At 39.7% G+C, this 18,466-nt stretch overlaps 3 protein-coding genes across 3 annotated transcripts; 1 reads left to right on the top strand and 2 right to left on the bottom strand.

Moving 5' to 3' along the window:
* Positions 1–3,656: 3,656 nt before the first annotated feature.
* On the top strand, positions 3,657–7,760 carry LOC141332512 (kelch-like protein 33). Its single transcript, XM_073837644.1, has 5 exons — positions 3,657–3,994; positions 4,580–5,106; positions 5,234–6,173; positions 6,262–6,432; positions 7,238–7,760. The coding sequence occupies exons 1-5, from the start codon at positions 3,657–3,659 to the stop codon at positions 7,758–7,760; spliced, it is 2,499 nt and encodes an 832-aa protein (XP_073693745.1).
* A 2,461-nt stretch (positions 7,761–10,221) lies between these two features.
* On the bottom strand, positions 10,222–11,243 carry cbln11 (cerebellin 11). Its single transcript, XM_073835658.1, has 3 exons — positions 10,984–11,243; positions 10,727–10,861; positions 10,222–10,635 (listed from the first exon to the last, which is right to left on the bottom strand). Exons 1-3 carry the CDS (start codon positions 11,189–11,191, stop codon positions 10,337–10,339), a joined length of 642 nt encoding a protein of 213 aa, XP_073691759.1. The 5' UTR covers positions 11,192–11,243; the 3' UTR covers positions 10,222–10,336.
* Positions 11,244–13,110: 1,867 nt separating this feature from the next.
* LOC141332429 (kelch-like protein 33) lies at positions 13,111–18,089 on the bottom strand. Its single transcript, XM_073837564.1, has 4 exons — positions 17,366–18,089; positions 15,487–16,435; positions 14,079–14,249; positions 13,111–13,800 (listed from the first exon to the last, which is right to left on the bottom strand). Exons 1-4 carry the CDS (start codon positions 18,087–18,089, stop codon positions 13,281–13,283), a joined length of 2,364 nt encoding a protein of 787 aa, XP_073693665.1. The 3' UTR covers positions 13,111–13,280.
* Positions 18,090–18,466: the final 377 nt, after the last annotated feature.

Here is an 18,466-nt window from a genome sequence, read left to right as displayed (position 1 = left end):
TAGGCTGGTCAGGCTGGTTTTAGCTGGTAGTTCCAGATGGTCTCCCAGCCAAACCAGCTAAGGAAGTGGCCCAAACCCATCTAAAACCAGCCTGTTGTCCAGCTAAAACCAGACTGGATGACCAGCTAAAACCAGCCAACCATCTTAGGCTGCTTTTAGCTGTTTTTGTTCAGCAGAAAATATCAATCTTTATTCATAAACAAATTCAATGTCAAATTTGAATAGAAGGAGAACATTTGGCATCTAACTCAAAATAACTGCTTTCAACACCCCCACTGAAAAAACAACTAAAACCAGCCTAAGGGTTGGCTGGTCTTAGCTGGTTTAAAATGGACTTCCAGGTTGGCTAGGCTGGTCAGACTGGTTTTGGTTGGTAGTTCCAGCTGGTCTCCCAGCCAAACCAGCTAAGGAAGTGGTCCAAACCCATCTAAAACCAGCCTGCTGTCCAGCTAAGACTAGGCTGGATTACCAGCTAAAACTAGCCTAAACTGGTTTAGGATGGACTCCCAGTGTGGTTTTAGCTGGTAGTTCCAGCTGGTCTCCCAGCCTGACCAGCTAAGAAAGTGTCCCAAACCCAGCTAAAACCAGACTGAATGACCAGCTAAGACCAGCCAACCATCTTAGGCTGCTTTTAGCTGTTTTTATTCCGCAAAAAAGATCAAATTTATTATGTATTAAAGTTCATTCAAAGAACATTCAATGCAACCCCCCAAAAGCTGCTTCTATCTTATAATCTCTTGAATATGAAAGCACAAGAGAGAACACATCCATTGGTCTTAAAGTGGTGTAACATAGTGCAGAACAAAGTGCAGCCATTAAGTTTCCATTGTGTGTCAAAATGTTCAATGAAAATAAATAAATAAAAATAAATAAATATATATATATATATATATATATATATATATATATATATATGTACATTTTCTGAAGCTTGTCGCGACAAAACTAGGCACTAATAGTAACCCTAATCATGTTATCATCATGTTAACAACACGCTATAACAACATGTTGATTGTGTTAGCATTATGCTTACAACATGTTAAAACAAAATTAGCATGATTAGCATGTTGCTAGCATGATGTTAACAAGTTTTAAATAAGCTGTTAATGTTATTAGCATAATGCTGGCAAAATACTAACGTTGTTAGCATTAGGTTAGCATGATTAGCATGTTGCTAGCATGATGCCAACATGTTTGTAACAAGAAGGTCACATGAGTAGAATGATGCTAGCAACAGTATACCCCATTTTTCCATTATATATGTTATATATACTTACAAGTCATTCGCCCACCAGCAACTATAGTTGCCACTTGAACTTTTGGCTAGTATACAAAAAACTATAGATCTCTTGTAAGATTTGTTTTGTTTGGATGACTCTAGAGACCATTATGATTATGTAAATATATATGTGTCAACAAAAAATACTTGTTAGAAACAAAACAAAAAACTTTCTTTGGGAGGGTTTTCCCTCGACATGCTTTCTGTAAGTAGGGGTAGCAAGCTGACAGCATCATTTGACAGGAAGGAAGTCAATGCCTTTTTTTGGTCTTGAAATCCTTTATTTAATTGTTTGCTTGCATGTCATTGAGATGTAAAACATGGATAACATCTAGAAAAATACTTACAAAACGAAAATGACAACTATAAACTGCAGCAACTAGTTGCCGGTGGGCTTAAATGGGTTTAAAACACAATTATTTAATAATTTCACATTCAACATGACATATTCTAGCATAAAACCTGAAACAAGGAATTGTACTTTGCAATTTTTGTAAGCTGCAATTTTTGCTCTCGAATTTTAACACGCTTTTAGTGCCTCCTAACATACAAACAAGGTCAAATATGGACGTATAATGAAGCTCATAGTGGAGTATATATTCTACATTTGTTTGCTGAGTTTTCAGCACAAAGTCCACTCATGGTCTGTAGGTGTTGCTGTGGCTTTGGAAGAGGTTTGTTCGTCATAACAACATGAGCACTCATCCTTGCAATGAGAGCGAGAGAAATGAATCACTCAAGTGCCACTGGTCCTAACAAAACAGAAGGGGCGTGTCCGGGGATGCGTGACTGACAGCTCTCTGGGCCAATAGCAGCATTGTAATGAGCAAAACAGATCAAAGAGGCCCATTTGAATGTCATTGTCAGTAACTGTTCGCAAACATAATAGTAAAAAATGAATTAATCAAAGAAAAAAAAATTTAGGCGAATCCACAGACATTCAGGCATGTTTAATTGTCTTCAATATCCAGATAATTGTTCTGTTAATGTGTTAATAAAGAAGGCAGACAGGCACTAATAGAGTCTTAGCATGACCATATTGTCTCTGTCAGTCTCTCTGTGGCCTCTTGGCATTTCCAGCAGGTTTTCAGTCCAAGGCTGCCAGTGACATTTGCTCCTCTGTTCGTAGCTCTTAAAGCACCTCAAGTTTCCATCTGCTGTCTCGCACATTCATGCTTCCCAATCGAGAACAGACAAAAGACATGGAGGAGCCTAATGTATACATGAGAGACGGGCTATATCTGCATGCGTGTATATTAAAAGAATGTAGTCAGGCTTTATTATAAGAGTATGCATCTTTTTTGTTGTTAAAAAGTTTGCAAGAACATTAGAATTTCTTATAAGATCTCAATATGTCAGTTTTTGCCTTATGGGTCTTTACAAACAATAACAAGCAGAACTGCTATATGCAATTTTAATTGTAAAAAGAATTAAAGACTGTAAACGTCTAGTTTCCATCTGCCCTGTGCTCCTTGACCCAGATAACATTCCCAGGCTGTGGAGGAGAAACATGATTCTACTGACAAGGACAGAATCTAATGCCTCAAGACATCACATGCTCCCAGCACTGGCTCCAAAGTTTCTTATAGCCCCAAACTGAGCCAGAGATGCAGTCAAGGAACGCAAAGTAGTTGAACTTTTAAAATGATCCCAGCGGAGTCTTGAGGTTGTGGAAAGGCAAAAGGTCATTTCTTTGAAGATTTTTGTGTTTGACTATGCGCTATGAATTTCAATGCAATAAAGCAAAAATAGCATTTAATAGGTCTGATTAGGTGGATTATTGGTTTGGGAGACATTCTCTGCCATGATGCTCTCAAAGTCAAGACAAAGTGTCTTTTTTGTGTATTTAAACAGAGTAAAACAGGAGCTTAAGAATTAGAGACACCATCTGAAAAGGGATGGCAGACATTTTTTTTTTGTTTGTTTGTTTGTTTGAGAAAAAAAAAATACATTGGAAACATTATACTCAGTTAGACCAAAAACATACAAGAAAGTAGGAAGGGTCAGTCCTATTGCTGAGAAATTGATTGCACAAGGTTTGGAAAACAGTGTCAGACAAAGCATATCCTTCAAGTAAATACAGTTAAGCAGCACTTGACACTCATACATATCTATATTTATGGACTATAAGCATCCAGTCTTTTCTAGATGGCTTGAGATGTGATCTTATTTAATGCTTGAGGTAAAAATAGCGTAATATTTTGTGTGTCATCAGGAGACACTAATCTATTTTGCATGCCAGACCACAGTACAAGATCTCACATCAACAGAGAGATTCAACACAAGTTAGGAAACAGGTTTGATTGAGCTTGTCTTGGTTTTTGAACAGAGGTAAAGTGTTTTGAAGCTTTGCTCTTGACAGAATCCTGAAAACACAATGGCAACAGATCAGCACTGTCTTCAGCGAGAGTGGAGAAGTTCATGGAGATCAAGAGGGGATGGAAACATGAGCAGCGACGATAGATGGATGGATGTGAGTGAAGAAGAGGACAGTGAGGAGAATCCTGTGGAGGAAAATGAGCGGACAGAAGTAGAGGATCCAAAGGAGCTGCAAGTAAATGCACAGGAAAGTGAGACGACTGATGAGAATGATGGATGTTGTGTTGGTTTTTCTCCTGCATCTGCAAGCAGTGATGGTTTACTTGCTGCATGCACAAATAAGGAAATGGCTGGTGATGTACATGATGCTGACAAACATGATGACAAAAATACTAATGAAGAAAATAGTTACAGTTTACCTGTTGCACTTGCAAACAGTGACTGTTTGGTGGCTGCAAAAAATATTGAGAAAACCAGTTACGACGAGAATGCTAATGAAACTGATGGTAAGGAATTTAATGTTAGTTTAACTGCAACATCTGCAAACAGTGAAGGATTAGTTGCTTCACTTACAAATAATGATAAAATGAATGATCACAAGAGTGGATATAACATACAACATTATGTCGACATCAATGGCAATCAAGAATATATTAGGAGTTTACCTGGTACTTCTGCAAATGGAGACAGTTTAGTTGCTGTGTGTGCACAAAATGATATTAGCGCTGATAAAGATTGCAATGAAAACTTTGCTACTGCCTCAATCAGTACCAATGACATTGGTGGTTCTGAAACAGACTTAACATTTGGAGGTCTAACAATTAGAGATGAAGAACAGCACATGAATGACTCCAGCTCTGAACAGGGACTGATAAAGCAAGAGTTAGATGAGGAGGAGGAAGATGATGATGATGATGATGATGATTATGATGGAAGTAGCATTTTTGAAGATTCTGAAGATGAGGATTGCGACATGTATCCCAAAAAGCTGTACTCTGATCCAGCTTACCCTGGTGTGGTCTTCCAAGCTCTGGAGAACATGATGTTGCATTCGGTCCTCACTGACTTGACCCTCTTCACAGAGGACGGATGCCAATTCCAGGTTCATTCTTTTGTCTTGGCTGCAGTCAGTTACTTTATTCAGACGAAAATCAGAGAGAAGCCCAAACATGAACAGTTTATCGGCTTGTGTTTGGGTCCTAAGGTTCATAGATCAGGCTTGGCAGCAGTGGTGGAGTTTGCCTATACAGGGAACGTCAGAAATCTGAACAACGACAATATAGAATGGATTTGGTCTGCAGCGGTCAGTCTGGAAGCTCCGAGAATTCTGGAACTCTGCAAAGAGGTGGAAGAGAGAGACGAGGATGAGGCAAAAGGAAAGAAAGTGGACAGAAAAGAGATTTCTGCTGAGGAACATATGAAAGTTAGTCTGCAGCATATCAGACAGATGTGGACACAGAGATTGGGATGTGATGTGGAGCTTGAAGCAGAAGGAAGACTGTTTCATGGTAAGAGTTTAAGTTTCCTATTCATGAATCTTAATGCTGTGTCAATATCATTTACATTTATACATAAGTATTAATTTGATGCCCTCTGCATTTGTGAAACTGCTTGTAATGTCCCACCTTTATGAAGCTCACCGGGCACTCCTGGCAGCCAGCAGCGACTATTTCAGAGGCATGTTTACCAGCGGTATGAAGGAGAGCCGACAGGAACTGGTATCTCTGCTGTTAGTTGAGTCTGCCAAGTTTGAAACACTCCTGCACTACACCTACAGTGGCGCTCTTACTCTCGGATGGGGCTGTGTGTTTGATCTCACCTGTACATCTCTTCAATTACAGTTTCAGACTGCCTTCTCACTATGCCTTAACTTCATGCAACAAGAAATAGATACTTACAGCTGCCTGGACGTGGCATCTTTCGCGGAGGCCTATGGGATGTCGGACTTGCTTGTGCTGGCCAATGATTTTGTCATGAGGCACTTTCAAGATGTGTCTATGACTCCAAAGTTCCAAGATCTTTCTGTAGAGAAACTGAAGAAGTACCTTTGGAGTGATTCTCTCTGTGTTCCCTCAGAATTGCCCGTGTTTAAAGCAGTCATGTCTTGGATCGAAGCCTTTCCCAGAGCACGAGTGAAATTTGCCAGGGAGCTGATGGGATCCATTCAGTTTCCCTTAATGACCTTCAAGGAGTTCAAAGAAGTAAAGTCCATATCATCTTGGCCGAGAATTGGTGCCAAAAAACTATATGATTCTCTCCTTGAGGAGTTCTGTTCCAGTTCTTCAGATGTTCAGTCAAATTTCAGGGCCTACATGCCTAAAGACACTCTAGTCCTTGTTGGGGGTGAGAGGATCACAGATGATTTTGACAAACGTAGGCCCTGTAGGGAAATGTGGTTTAGCAATTCCTTGCAGAACCATGTTGGATTAGTAAAGAAAATAGAGTGGAGAATGTTGGGAACCTTACCTAAGAAACCAAGATTCAGTCATGGAGTTGGGGTAATGCGGGGCAAGCTTTACGTAGTTGGTGGACGGCATTATTACGGCATGGCTGATACCATGCATTGCACCTACAGGTAGGACGTCACATGAGGACTTATCTATCTGACCTTGTCCAGGGTTGCCCTTTCATACTTTGAACCTCCTGTTCAATCTTTGAACTAGGTATGATCCCATCCAAAATTCTTGGCAAAGGTTGGCTGATATGAATGAGAGAAGAGGCAGCTTCACTCTAGTGGTCCTGAATGGTAAAATATATGCTATTGGTGGAGAGAGGGACAATGAGGTCAATATGGAGAGTGTTGAGGTTTACTGCCCCACCACAAATTCTTGGAGGTTAGTACAAAAGAAATGCATTTATAATTTCAGGCAGATTCTAAGCATGCATGACTCTTGCTCAGTATTAGCTGTTCTTCCTGGAACAGAGTTTCTAAAAAAGTAATCACAGGCCTGAAACTACCTCCTGCATGTTTTTTAAGACCTAAACCCTAAATCAAAATCTTACCCAAAACTTTAATTTGTCTTTGGACCTTAGTCAGATTAGGCACCATATTTTAGTTCAAAGAAAACCATGTGGTGATGGATAGATGTAGAGTCTGTTAAATGGGTTGCGTGCCTTGTCTAAATTTCATGGCTTTTCATGATACATTGTGTCAGAGTAATAACATTACGACCCTCTGAACAGACTGTATAACTATTTCTAATAACCTTGGCATTGGCATCAATCTACCCTAGTGTAACGGAGGCCAGCCAGTAGGTGCTGTGCAGGTAAACCTCACTCCCCGATCTCAAGAGACGCACTAGCGACTGACGCTAGAGGTTGCAGCCTTTAGCCTCCTTGTTAGTGTGTCCGCCTCCCGTGCCGGACACCGGGGTTCGAGACCCGCTCGGAGCGGGTGCGGTAGGACCCGGGTGTGAGGGGTTACACTAGTCAAGACACAGAGGAATTTTGTTCCAGCAAAAGCAATATTGATTCTGAGTAATGTCCTACTTGGCTAAATCACTTTGTTCATTGTGTGATGTACATTTGACATCATAGAACATATAGCAAATGTATTGTTCAAGTCAAACTGTACTTAATACCTGTTGAGAATCATTTAAAACATTCAAAACTTTTCTTTTTCATTCTCTCTTACTTCAGCTTTGTTCACCCATTAGACCAAGCTCTATGCTGTCATGCTGCCAGTGTATGGAATGGTACAATCTTCCTATCAGGAGGTTTTAATGCCCAGTACCAATGCCTGTCGTCCATGACCCTTTACCACTCAGAACAAGGATCCACTAATCTGGCCATGATGACACATGACAGAGCCCTGCACTGCATGGAAACCCTAGGTGATCGTCTATATGTAGCGGGAGGGATTTCCTGTGATGCTGATGGCCATCTGGTAGATCAATTAGCCTGTGAGGTCTATAACCCTGTGGCCAACTCCTGGAGTGCCATTATGCCCTTCCCAATACCTCATGTTGGGTCAGCATCAGCGGTCTTAGAGGGGAAGGTCTACATCATTGGAGGCTACTGCCAGGAGGACTACAGTGATATTAAAACAGTGCATCGCTATGATCCTGCAACACAACTTTGGGAGAACATGAGCCTGACACCAGGCCCGAACACATACATAGCTGCCTGTGTGCTGCCCATACCTGCTCATCTTAGACAATAAAAAGGGAATACCTTAAAGGTGCCATAGAATGGAAATCTGTATTTACCTTGGCATAGTTGAATAATAACAGTTCTGTACATAGACATGACATACCGTGAGTCTCAAACACCATCGTTACCTCCTTCACGAGTTCGCTCTTACATATAATAAACAGCGTAAAAGTTAAGCGTTTTTGGCGTGCTGTCCGGGAGAGGGCTCCGAGCTCGGTAGTCATTCCCGAGCCCGGGGCACTCCCCCTGCCCAGGGAGAGGGGTCCGAGCTCGGCATTTGGCCCGAACCCAATAGCGCTCCCCCTAGCTGGAGGTGAAGAGAAAAAAAAAATTAAAAAAGGGGGGGGGGTGGGAGGGATGCTGAAATCAGAGATAAGTGAAGGTAGGACTGCTTGGTTATTTAAAGGGACTGTAGTGATTGGATAGGGAGAGTGATTGGATAGGGAGTGTGATTGCTGATGGTGAATTGGCCGTGGTAATTATCTGCGCGAGCTCCTCCCGAAATTTGTTAATAAAACATCACTTCTTATATAAATCTAGTTTTTGCAAAACACCACTGAAAAATAGGTAAATTCCAACATAACAGACTATTGCGCAATAGTCGGGATTGTTAATAGTTATGCCTACAACATTTGCATCGCCCAATCATCAGACGATCTCCAGATAGCCTATTGTGAAAAAACAAAGCGAGGACAATAGTGAAAATGGCAGATCACGGGAATAAATGTTATGTTCCAGCTTGTGCAGGAGATGTTAAGTGAAGGGATGGTTTGGTGTCTGTACTCAGAAAGGCAAGGAAAACAAACAATGCATTGTAATAAAATAAGACGAGCCACTGAAGAGACACAGTTAGCTTCTTGCTAGCGCTAGCCTGTTACATTGCAGAACATACAATATCACTTACCACATATACAGAGTAAGGAGAGATGACTGCGTGGACGATGGCGAATGATTTACAGATCCTGATCACTGCTGACAGTATCTAAACTTGTCAAATGTGGTAAGTACTGCCTGTAGTATAACGTTACACAGATCAAATGCAATCACCGATCCCAAAAGTGAAACTAAAAAGTTATTATGGATTCAAAGCGGCAGTTTCAATGCCCTGCATATTAATAGAGATGAGATCCGTAATTAAATATATATTTTCTCCATTTGTTTCCTTACAGCGGTGTGAGAGCGAGCTGCACTGTGAGACAGCCAATCAGAGCAGAGCTCCTCATTTTATATTCATGGCCCTTCCAAATAAGGCAATAACAGAGCATTTAATTCTAGGGACAAATCCTAGGGTTGTAAACGGACCTGTAAAACCGTTTCTGGAGATTTTTTGCCCTTTCCTATGCCATATACCTTCTATGTAGATCTCAGAGAACGATTTAAAATATTCTCTCAATGCATTCTATGGCACCGTTAAATACAATGCAATGCATTTAGTTACTGCTTTGCTCATTGTCTTCACCTCATGGCGAGATTAGAAACAATATTCTATGGCAGCCCAATTGGAAGAGCATCAAACGTGTAACCCAAAGGTTGCTGGTTTGATTTCCACACCAGCAGGACTTGAAGTTGGGGATTGTGAATGAACAGCGCTCTTTCCACCTTCAATACCATGACTGAAGTGCCCTTGAGCGAGGCACCGAACCCCCAATTGCTCCCCGGGCGCTGGATCAATGGCTTCCTTCTGCTCTGTTGTGTGTTCACAGTCTGTGTGTTTGTTCACTTCTTACTGCTTTGTGTGTGCACATGGATGAGTTAAATGCAGAGCACCAATTTCGAGTTTAGTTCCCCATTCTTGACAATACGTCACAACTTTCACTTTTCACTTCCATATTCAAATTAATTTTTGATGAAAGATTTTAACAGATTTTACATTACTTTGTACATGTACTTCCGTCGAAAGTCTGGAGCTTTTACTGACATTATGGCATTGTCCCAACTTCACAAAGACCTTTCAGAAAAAAGCACATGCAATTATGCATTCCTGGAAACAAATGATCAACGATTTGGCATCAAATATCCCTCCTTTTCAATTATGCTAATCACTTTATTGGTTAAATGAATATTAAATTCTCTGAAGCTTAATGTCACATTCTATATTTGTTTTGTAGATTGCTCCTAGAATGAAGTAAAGCAAAATGAAATAGTTTATTTCTGCTTTGTGCATTCGTTTTTAAGGGCATTGTTGTCAACGTGGCTCATTGTTTCTGTTTTTATTTTATTTAGCCTAATTTTAATTTTATTTTTTTATTTTGACTTGTGTTTTGTGTGTGTGGATTTATACAACTATTCTTTGATGACAAATTTGCCATCTAGGGACACACTCAATTGAAAAAGTTCAGTCTGTAGCATTATATGGATCAATAGAAGTTTTTGATAGAAGTCTAGAAGTCCCCATTTGGATAGCCAAGTGATGCCCCTGAATGAAAATGAATGTTTCATAGAAGAGCAAAGGAGAAACTCATGTCTTTATATCTGAAATAGGGATCATTTAATTGAATTTATGCACAACAAAGTAACAGGAGCTATGTTTTTAGAACATTCAAACAGTTCTTTTTGACATTTTACTAAATAATACACACAGGTAAGTTATACAGAACTATAATCCAATGGGTAAAGCAGGTAGCCTGTGAAAGTGGAATAGTTGTACCGTCGATCCACAAAGATCCAGGATTTGATCCACAGTCTCATGTGAACCTCTTCTCCAACATCCAACTCCATCACGGCTCCATTGGCCATTTGGTCATTGCGCTCGCCAGAATTATATTCGTATGAAGACACAAACCGCGCTGTACCTTTAAAGATGCTCAGACCCATATCATGAGAGGAAAACGCAGAGCCTGAGTACCTGAAGTAATACACACCTTTAACAGGTGCTTTGAAGACTCCTGCAACAGATTCAAAATAAACCATGTTAAAATTTCAATAATAAAGCTATTTTTTTTAAATCGTAAAAAGTCAAACTCAGTAAGTAGAAACCTGTGACAGGGTCATATGCATTGCCAATGTTGGTTAGGACTTTATCAAAGATGAGCTTGGTCTCGTCACTGAAAGGCCCACGGTGTGTACTCGCTGCAGCTGACATGGATGCAGTGAATGCCACTTTAGGACTCTCTGTTAATGTATAAAAAAAATAATAATTTACTTTAAAGCAATAAATAAACCTAGAAATATGATGCAAAATATTAATAATAATAATACATTTGTCTAAACGTAAAACAAACCAAAGAATGTACCTTTAATCTGTTTCTGCAGCTCATGAATCAAGCTTTTCTGCTCTGCGAGTTCATTTTTAGCAGTGTTGAGATCCGCTGTCAGTCCATTAAGTGAAGCTTTAAGCTCCGTCATCTCAGAGTAGATATTCACCACAGGAGTCATAATATCCTCATCCTGTGCCATGCAGGAACTTAATATCGAGATTACAAAAAGCTGAAATAAAGCCATAGCTGATTTTCTTGTGCTAAAGAGACAGAGCGAAGTTCTACAGTCACTTTGCTTCTTATCTTTATAGAGCTACTCTTAGTTAATGATTACAATTTGGGGGTTTTAGATCAGCAGACTTACGGCTTATCTGAAAGGGGAGACACAAATGGGTAATTCCATGTCAAATCTGCAAATTTCAGAAACTTCACAATCTCAAATATTTGATGTTGCTAATATATATATATATATTATGTGTGTGTGTGTGTGTGTGTGTGTGTGTGTGTGTGTGTGTGTGTGTGTGTTTGTATGTGTGTGTGACCCTGGACCAAAAAAACAGTCTTAAGTAGCATGGGTATATTTGTAGCAATAGCCAAAAATACATTGCATGGGTCAAAATTATCGATTTTTCTTTTATGCCAAAGATAATTAGCATATTAAGTAAAGATCATGTTCCATGAAGATATTTTGCAAATTGTCTAAAATAAATATATAAAAACTTGATTTTTGATTAGTAATATGCATTGCTAAGAATATCATTTGGACAAATTTTACTCCAAAGTTTGCATGCCTGTAACTTAAGAAGTAATAAAGTTTTAAGAACAAATAATATTGAAACCAGAGAAGTATCACGTTACCTTCTGTCAAAACAACTGCATTAAACATACATCTGAGTGGCATTATTTTTCCAAAGTTTGCATGCCTAGAACTCAAGAAGTATTAAAGATCTCGCCATGTAATTTTAGATTTTAGTTCTTAATAAACTTCCAATTGAAATTCCAATATCTCTGCAACTGAATCATATAGACCCTTAAAAATGAAGATACCAAAAGGAAAGTTTGTTAAGACCCAATGTCTAAAAGGGCATCAAGATATATTTAATACTTCTACAGTTACAGTCATGCAAACTTTGGAGTGAAAACTGGAAAAGTGCTGTTTCCCCATTTTTGGATGGTCACCATTATTGCTCGACAGATGTTACTAATAAACTATCAATCTCTGCATAAAAATAACACAATGCTGCTGCCATTTTTCTAAAGTCATTTTTACCCCCTTGTAATTTGGCACTGAATCTCAGGTGAAACTTGCCATTTTGACATCCCCTCTACAAAATAGTGGTAATCATGTACTGTTTTGTCTTTCATCCCTATAAATGTCGTTCTTTCTTTAGCAAAAATAACACATATATATGCAAAGACATGGAATGACCCAACTGCAAGTACTCAATGCAACCAATCAATGTGTTAACTTTCTAGAATTGCACAAGTGAATGTCCATGATTTAGTCATGATGTTTTAGCCTACTAACTGCTCAGCTTACAAGTCCTATGTTCAAATGAAAGCAGATTCGTTTTTCACTTGATATTAGTATAAAAGATGCAATAGAACGAGCTTGCAATATAAGCAACACATATTTGTCATTTTGAACCTGTAATGGACAATAAATGCAGAACAAATTCCAACCATTACAAACTAAAATACTAAGTGTTGTTGTACATTTTTACTTTTCAGACAATATTTCATTACAGATTTTACAGCTTGTCATTTGTGGATGCTTTTGAAACCTAGTACACACAAACAAAGGCCAACTTTTTAAAATCAACATAGCCATAGCATGCTTTTACAAATACACACAACCATGAACAGAAGTAAACAAAGTTCAAATACTGGTGCACAGGGGCGTCAAGTAAAACAGGGCCCCCTTATTTTGTAAGGGAATGCCGTAGGCCTATTAAAAACACTTAAACAGCATTCATTCCTGGTTTACTTGACATAGTACATAGTAATAATATCAGATGGTAATGCAATGCTAAAATATCAATGCATTCATAATCAATATGTTATGGTACTTTGACACATTAAACCATTTTTGATACTGTTGGAAAATCTCATTACCTGCAGTCCAGAGTTCAGCATCGATGTTGACAGTAAAGACGTGTTCTTTGTCGCTGACATTTAACAGATAATAATGTGGAACAACTAGTTACAAGAAATGTAAGCTTTGTGGGGTACGTTCAAAAGCAATCACTTATGAGTTTGCATTTTAGATGCTTCTCTTCAAGACATCTCACTAAAAGTTACACAAAGCTAACAAATATGTGCTTATCTTATTCTCATTTTCTGATTTGATCTGGCAGATGAAGGAGGCATGCACGTATATCTGTGACGGGACCAGGCATCCTTCCCATACTTTCCCATCTCTGAGTCACAGGGTCATAGCGATGAGTGAGTCTGGACTCGCTATAGTCCTCCTGGCAATAACCGCCAAGAATATACAGCCTTTCCTCCAGGACAGCAGAGGCCGCTCCGACGTGGGGAATGGAGAGAGGAGTAAACACAGTCCAGATATCACTTATGGGGTTGTAGGTTTCACAAACCAGTTGGTCAGTGTAGTACTTACGGAGGTTGCACACCCCACCAGCTACGTAGAAACGTTTTTTCAGGCACTCCATGCAGTGCTGGGCCCTGTCGTGGGTCATCTCAGAGAGGTATGTGGTTCCCCTCTCTGGGTGGTAGAGGAACATGGACACCAGGCATTCGTACTTGCAGTTGAAGCCTCCTGAGATGAAGATCTCGCCTCCCCAGACGGTGGCAGCATGACCGCTCAAGGCTTGGTCCAACGGATGGCAAAAGCTGATTCATACCATAGAAAAGTCAATATTTAGCTCTATTCAATAACTCATTCATCTCTACATTGTATTTATCCTCAACAACTCTTGAGGCAAAAGGAAAGAAAAACTTTTTTCTTTAATCTTTAAAGAGCATCATTTATTTAAATGCATGTTGTTGTGCTTCTAAGAGCCACTAGGTGTCAGTCAGTTCATTCATTCTTTGCAAACAAGAAGAATGAAGTTAATTATTATAAAGGAACATTTATTGCTCTTTTGTCACGTTTTACTTTCTCCTCTTACCTCCAGGAATCAGTTTCTCGTGAGTATTTTTCCACACTGTCAAGATTTGTGTTGATGTCTTTGTCTCCTCCGACAGCATACAGACCATCTCCACTCACCACCAGCGTAAAGTTACTCCTCAGTTCATGAAGGTCTGCCAGCCTTTTCCAGTGGTCTCGTTCAGGGTCGTATCTGTTGATGGAGATATCCAAGTGTTGTTAGAAAACGATAAACACTTAGAAACAAGTCAGAAAAATTCAAGTTGACAGAAAATTTGTGTATGTATTTTTTGCTAAATTTATATAACTTGACTTAAAGACCCCATTAAAGGATGTATTTGAAGTAAAATAAAATAAACATTAACTGAAATAAAATGTCACCCTGGACCATATAAGTGTCAATTTTGAAACTGAGATTTATACATAATATACAAATATACCCATGCTGCTGAAAGGAGAAGTTCACTTCCAGAACAAACATTTACGGATAATTTACTAATCCCCTTGTCATCCAAGATGTTTGTGTCTTTCTTTCTTTAGTCGTAAAGGTATCATGTTTCTTGAGGAAAACATTTCAAGAATGTTCTCCATATTGTGGACTTCGATGGTGCCTACAATTTTGAAATTACAAAATGCAGTTTAAATGCAGCTTCAAAAGGGCTCTAAACGATTTCAGCTGAGGATGAAGGGTCTTATATAGTGAAACGATTGGTTATTTTTTTTTAAATATATATATATAATAAATAATAATAATTATAATTATATGCCTAGTTCTGCCATGAAACTCTAGATGGCGCAAACTGATGGGTTGTTAAGGTAACAGATGATATCACAGATTTATACGACTTGGCACAAGCTGATTGGTTCATGTTGCATACACAACCAATGAGCTTGCAGCTTGCAGCTATTTAAATGGCTGGTTGCATTCACTTGAGCATTTCGGAGCGTGCTTTCAGAGTTTCTCTGAAAGCCTTCACCTTCCCCAGCTCCACCTGTATAGATCTGCTATGGGTTATTTTATGCTATTTGTGCAGCAGCAGCATGTCTTAAATACTCACAGCACCGTATCGCCATAAGCTTTGGCAGTAGCAAGTTCCTGTACTTGCTTGCAGCAGCAGCAGAAATGATCTACAACTACAGAAATAACCAACAGCAGCAGCAGCATAGCAGATCTATTTCGCCAAGTCCAAATACATTAACATTGTCATATCCATTACCATGCTAAACTTTTCTGAGCGTTGTCTTGACAGAAATACTTTTTAACCTCAAATGCTCATCTTGTCTAGCTCTGCGATGTGCGTGCTTCTTCCGTGTACTCCAATTTTATACAGTTAGTGTATGTCCAAAAACTCCCATCTCATTGAAGCTGCATTTAAACTGCATTTTGGAAGTTCAAACTTTTTGGCATCTTTAAATAGCCACTACTTTACCTGTAAACAGATTTCATGGTGTCATTCTTTGCGTAGAAGTAGCACCCTCCAGCTACATATAATTGACCATCAAGAACCCCAACGCCGTGTCTAAATCTGGGTTGATCTGGCATTTCTCCCAGCAATCTCCACTCAATCTCCTTCATGATGCCTGTTCCACTTCTGAGAGAGTTAGCAAACCAGAGCTGCTTGCTGGGAAGCCGATGACCCATGTCTGGATTCAGCTCATCACCTCCAACCAAAACCAGGGCGTCTTTAGGGTGACGTACACGTTTCTGCGCCACGCAGTCAGAAATGCCAAATCCAAACTCCTTGAGTGCTGATTTGTAGAGTTCAACCTCAACTTCTCCACTGCATTCCATGCTCAGGTTCACAGCGCGAACTTCTCGAAATTCTCTGAAGGTCATGAATGGAAAACGTACAGCTCGCATGAGCTCTTCGGCCTGCGGGAGCCGTTCGGTGGGATCCGCTTCCACCCAAGTGACGACCGCTCGGAAAACAGCCAGCTCCGATGGAATAGACAGTGCGTCACATCGGAGGAACTGCAGAAGCTTCTCAGCTGGGAGGTCCTGAAACTTTGGGGTGGCAGATATTTCTTGGAAGTGTCGGAGAACAAAATCCTCAGCCAGCTCCATCAAGTCAGCCATTCCATAGGCCTCTGCGAAAGATGCCACGTCCAGGCAGTTGCGGACATCCATTTCTTGCTCCAGGAACTTGAGACAGAGTGAGATGGCTGGCTGAAACTGAAACTGGAGTGCGGTACAGGCGAGTTCGAACACACAGCCCCATTCGAGCACCAGAGCGCCGCTGTAGGCACAGTGCAGGAGGGTCTCAAGCTCAGCGGCTCCAACTAACAGCAAAGACACAGACTCCTGCTGGCTCTCCTTCATACCGCTGGTAAACATACCTCTGAAGTAGTCGCTGCTGGCTGCCAGGAGCACTCTGTGAGCTTCAAGAGGCAAAGAAGCAGTCAGCACTGTTTAAGGACAATATTAAACCTTATAATTTATTTGATTAAACTATTGTTGTCCTTTTTTAACAGCTTGAGAGCAGCAGTTTACAAAATGGAGGGAAATGGTTGCCATTGCCATCCTCTGCTGTTCAAATTTCATGTTTTAAATATTCAAATGTGTGGGTGGAATGAAATCAAAAGGTTTGTAAATGTTATGTCACTGACATAACATTTTTCTTTATCTGTTTTTCACTTTTAAACATTGTTTAGAGCCTAGTAAAACAGACAAAATTGAGGGAAATAAGTGGTTGTCATTTTCCTTTCCTGTTCATAGACTGTCTCTGACACAAACAGTCTTTGTTTTATCTACCTTGTTCACTTTTAAACTATTGTTGTCTTTTTATGTAGCTCGATAATGGTTTTCATTTCCTTATGTTCAAATTAGGATTCATATGTGACAAAATGGAGGGAAAAATATATTTTTAAATATATTCAAATTCAAAACATTCTAATTTAAATAATGGATGCAATGGAATAGAACTGAAGGCTTTGTGAAGTTATTGACATAATTGTCATATTTTCTCTACCTCTGTTTTTCACATTGGAACTGTTATTGTGCTTTTCTACAGCTTGTTAAAGGTCAAGCCAAACAGTTGACAAAGAGGGAAATTGGGAATTTTTTTTCTTCTGTTCAAATTCACATTTTAAATTTCAAAACATTCAGATTTAAATAATGGATGGAATGAAATCCAGATAAACCAATCAGCAACCATATGGCAACATCCCACAACACGGCAAGCATTATCTTATTCTTTCAAGCTGTAATTTTTATGTGGGCTATCTAATCTATCTAACTGAATCTAATCAATATCTAATTATGTTTGTTTTTTGTTTTTTTGCCTATTACAGAATCTCCAAGTGCCTTACCAAGAAAAACTGTTCCTTCTGCCACCAGTTCTACATCACATCCCACTCTTTTGGCCCATAACTCCTGCATAGACTGTAGGCCGACCTCTATTTGCTCTTCTGCTGAGATCTTTTTCAATTTTTCTTTCTTGTTACCTCCATCTTCCTCCACTTTGACAAGTTCCAGGACTCTTGGAGCACCCAGACTAACAGCTGCAGTCTGAATCTGCATCATGTTGTCTTTGTTCAGATTGGTGATGGCTCCAGTGTAGGCAAAGTCCACCACTGCAGCCAAACCAGAACCAAAAACCTCAGGACCCAATCTCAGTGAGATCTCCTTCTCATCTCCATCCCTCTCCTGGAGCTTTTGCTGAACGACAGAGCTCACCGTAGCCATGACAAGTGAGTGAACATGGAGGCTCAACCCATCCTCTGTGCTTAGGAATAGATCCGTGAGTACGCTCTCCCCCTTCATCTCCTTCAGAGTCCTGAAGATCTCACTTGGGTAACTTTGTCTATGGTACCTTTGCAGTTCATCTTCTTCCACATCATCACCTTCATTCTCCTTCACCGCCTCCTTTTTCATTCCTATTCTGTTGTCGTTGTAGGACTTGATCCATTTTAGCTTCCTGTTCTCCTCCTCAAACTTCTCTCCTCCTTCTTCTATCATCCTTTTCCTGCGCTCCTTCTCTCTTCTCCAGCGTTCCTCCCATTCCATGGGCAGATATTTTCTCGTAAATTCCATGAAAAGAAGTTTTATTCTTGTTTTAGTGATACTTCTCCTAATTGTGGTTCTCTGTTTACAGCACTCACTCTTGTCAGCTCTCCTGTACTCTGTATTTCCCTGAAGTCAACAACATGCTAATTATAGGTTCTGGGTCGGTAGATCTCATTTCGATAGACCTGCAGCCTTTGCATACAGCTCACAGTCTGCTGTTTTGGGTTCAGATCAGTCGAAAGTTAGTGTTATGTTTTAGAATAGATTAGATTCAACATTATAACAATGCCAGTGAAAATGCGGTTTGCACCAGAAATGTATAAAACAACACATACTGTATATTACTGCCTTGTTATCTTGATTATGATTTTCTCTATGGAAGATTACATTTACATTTAGTCATT

This window comes from Garra rufa, chromosome 3, assembly GCF_049309525.1.
Source record: "Garra rufa chromosome 3, GarRuf1.0, whole genome shotgun sequence".
In the NCBI taxonomy this organism is placed as follows: domain Eukaryota; kingdom Metazoa; phylum Chordata; class Actinopteri; order Cypriniformes; family Cyprinidae; genus Garra; species Garra rufa.
Note: the sequence above shows the minus strand (reverse complement) of the source record. Positions and strands in the feature narration are given on the sequence as shown.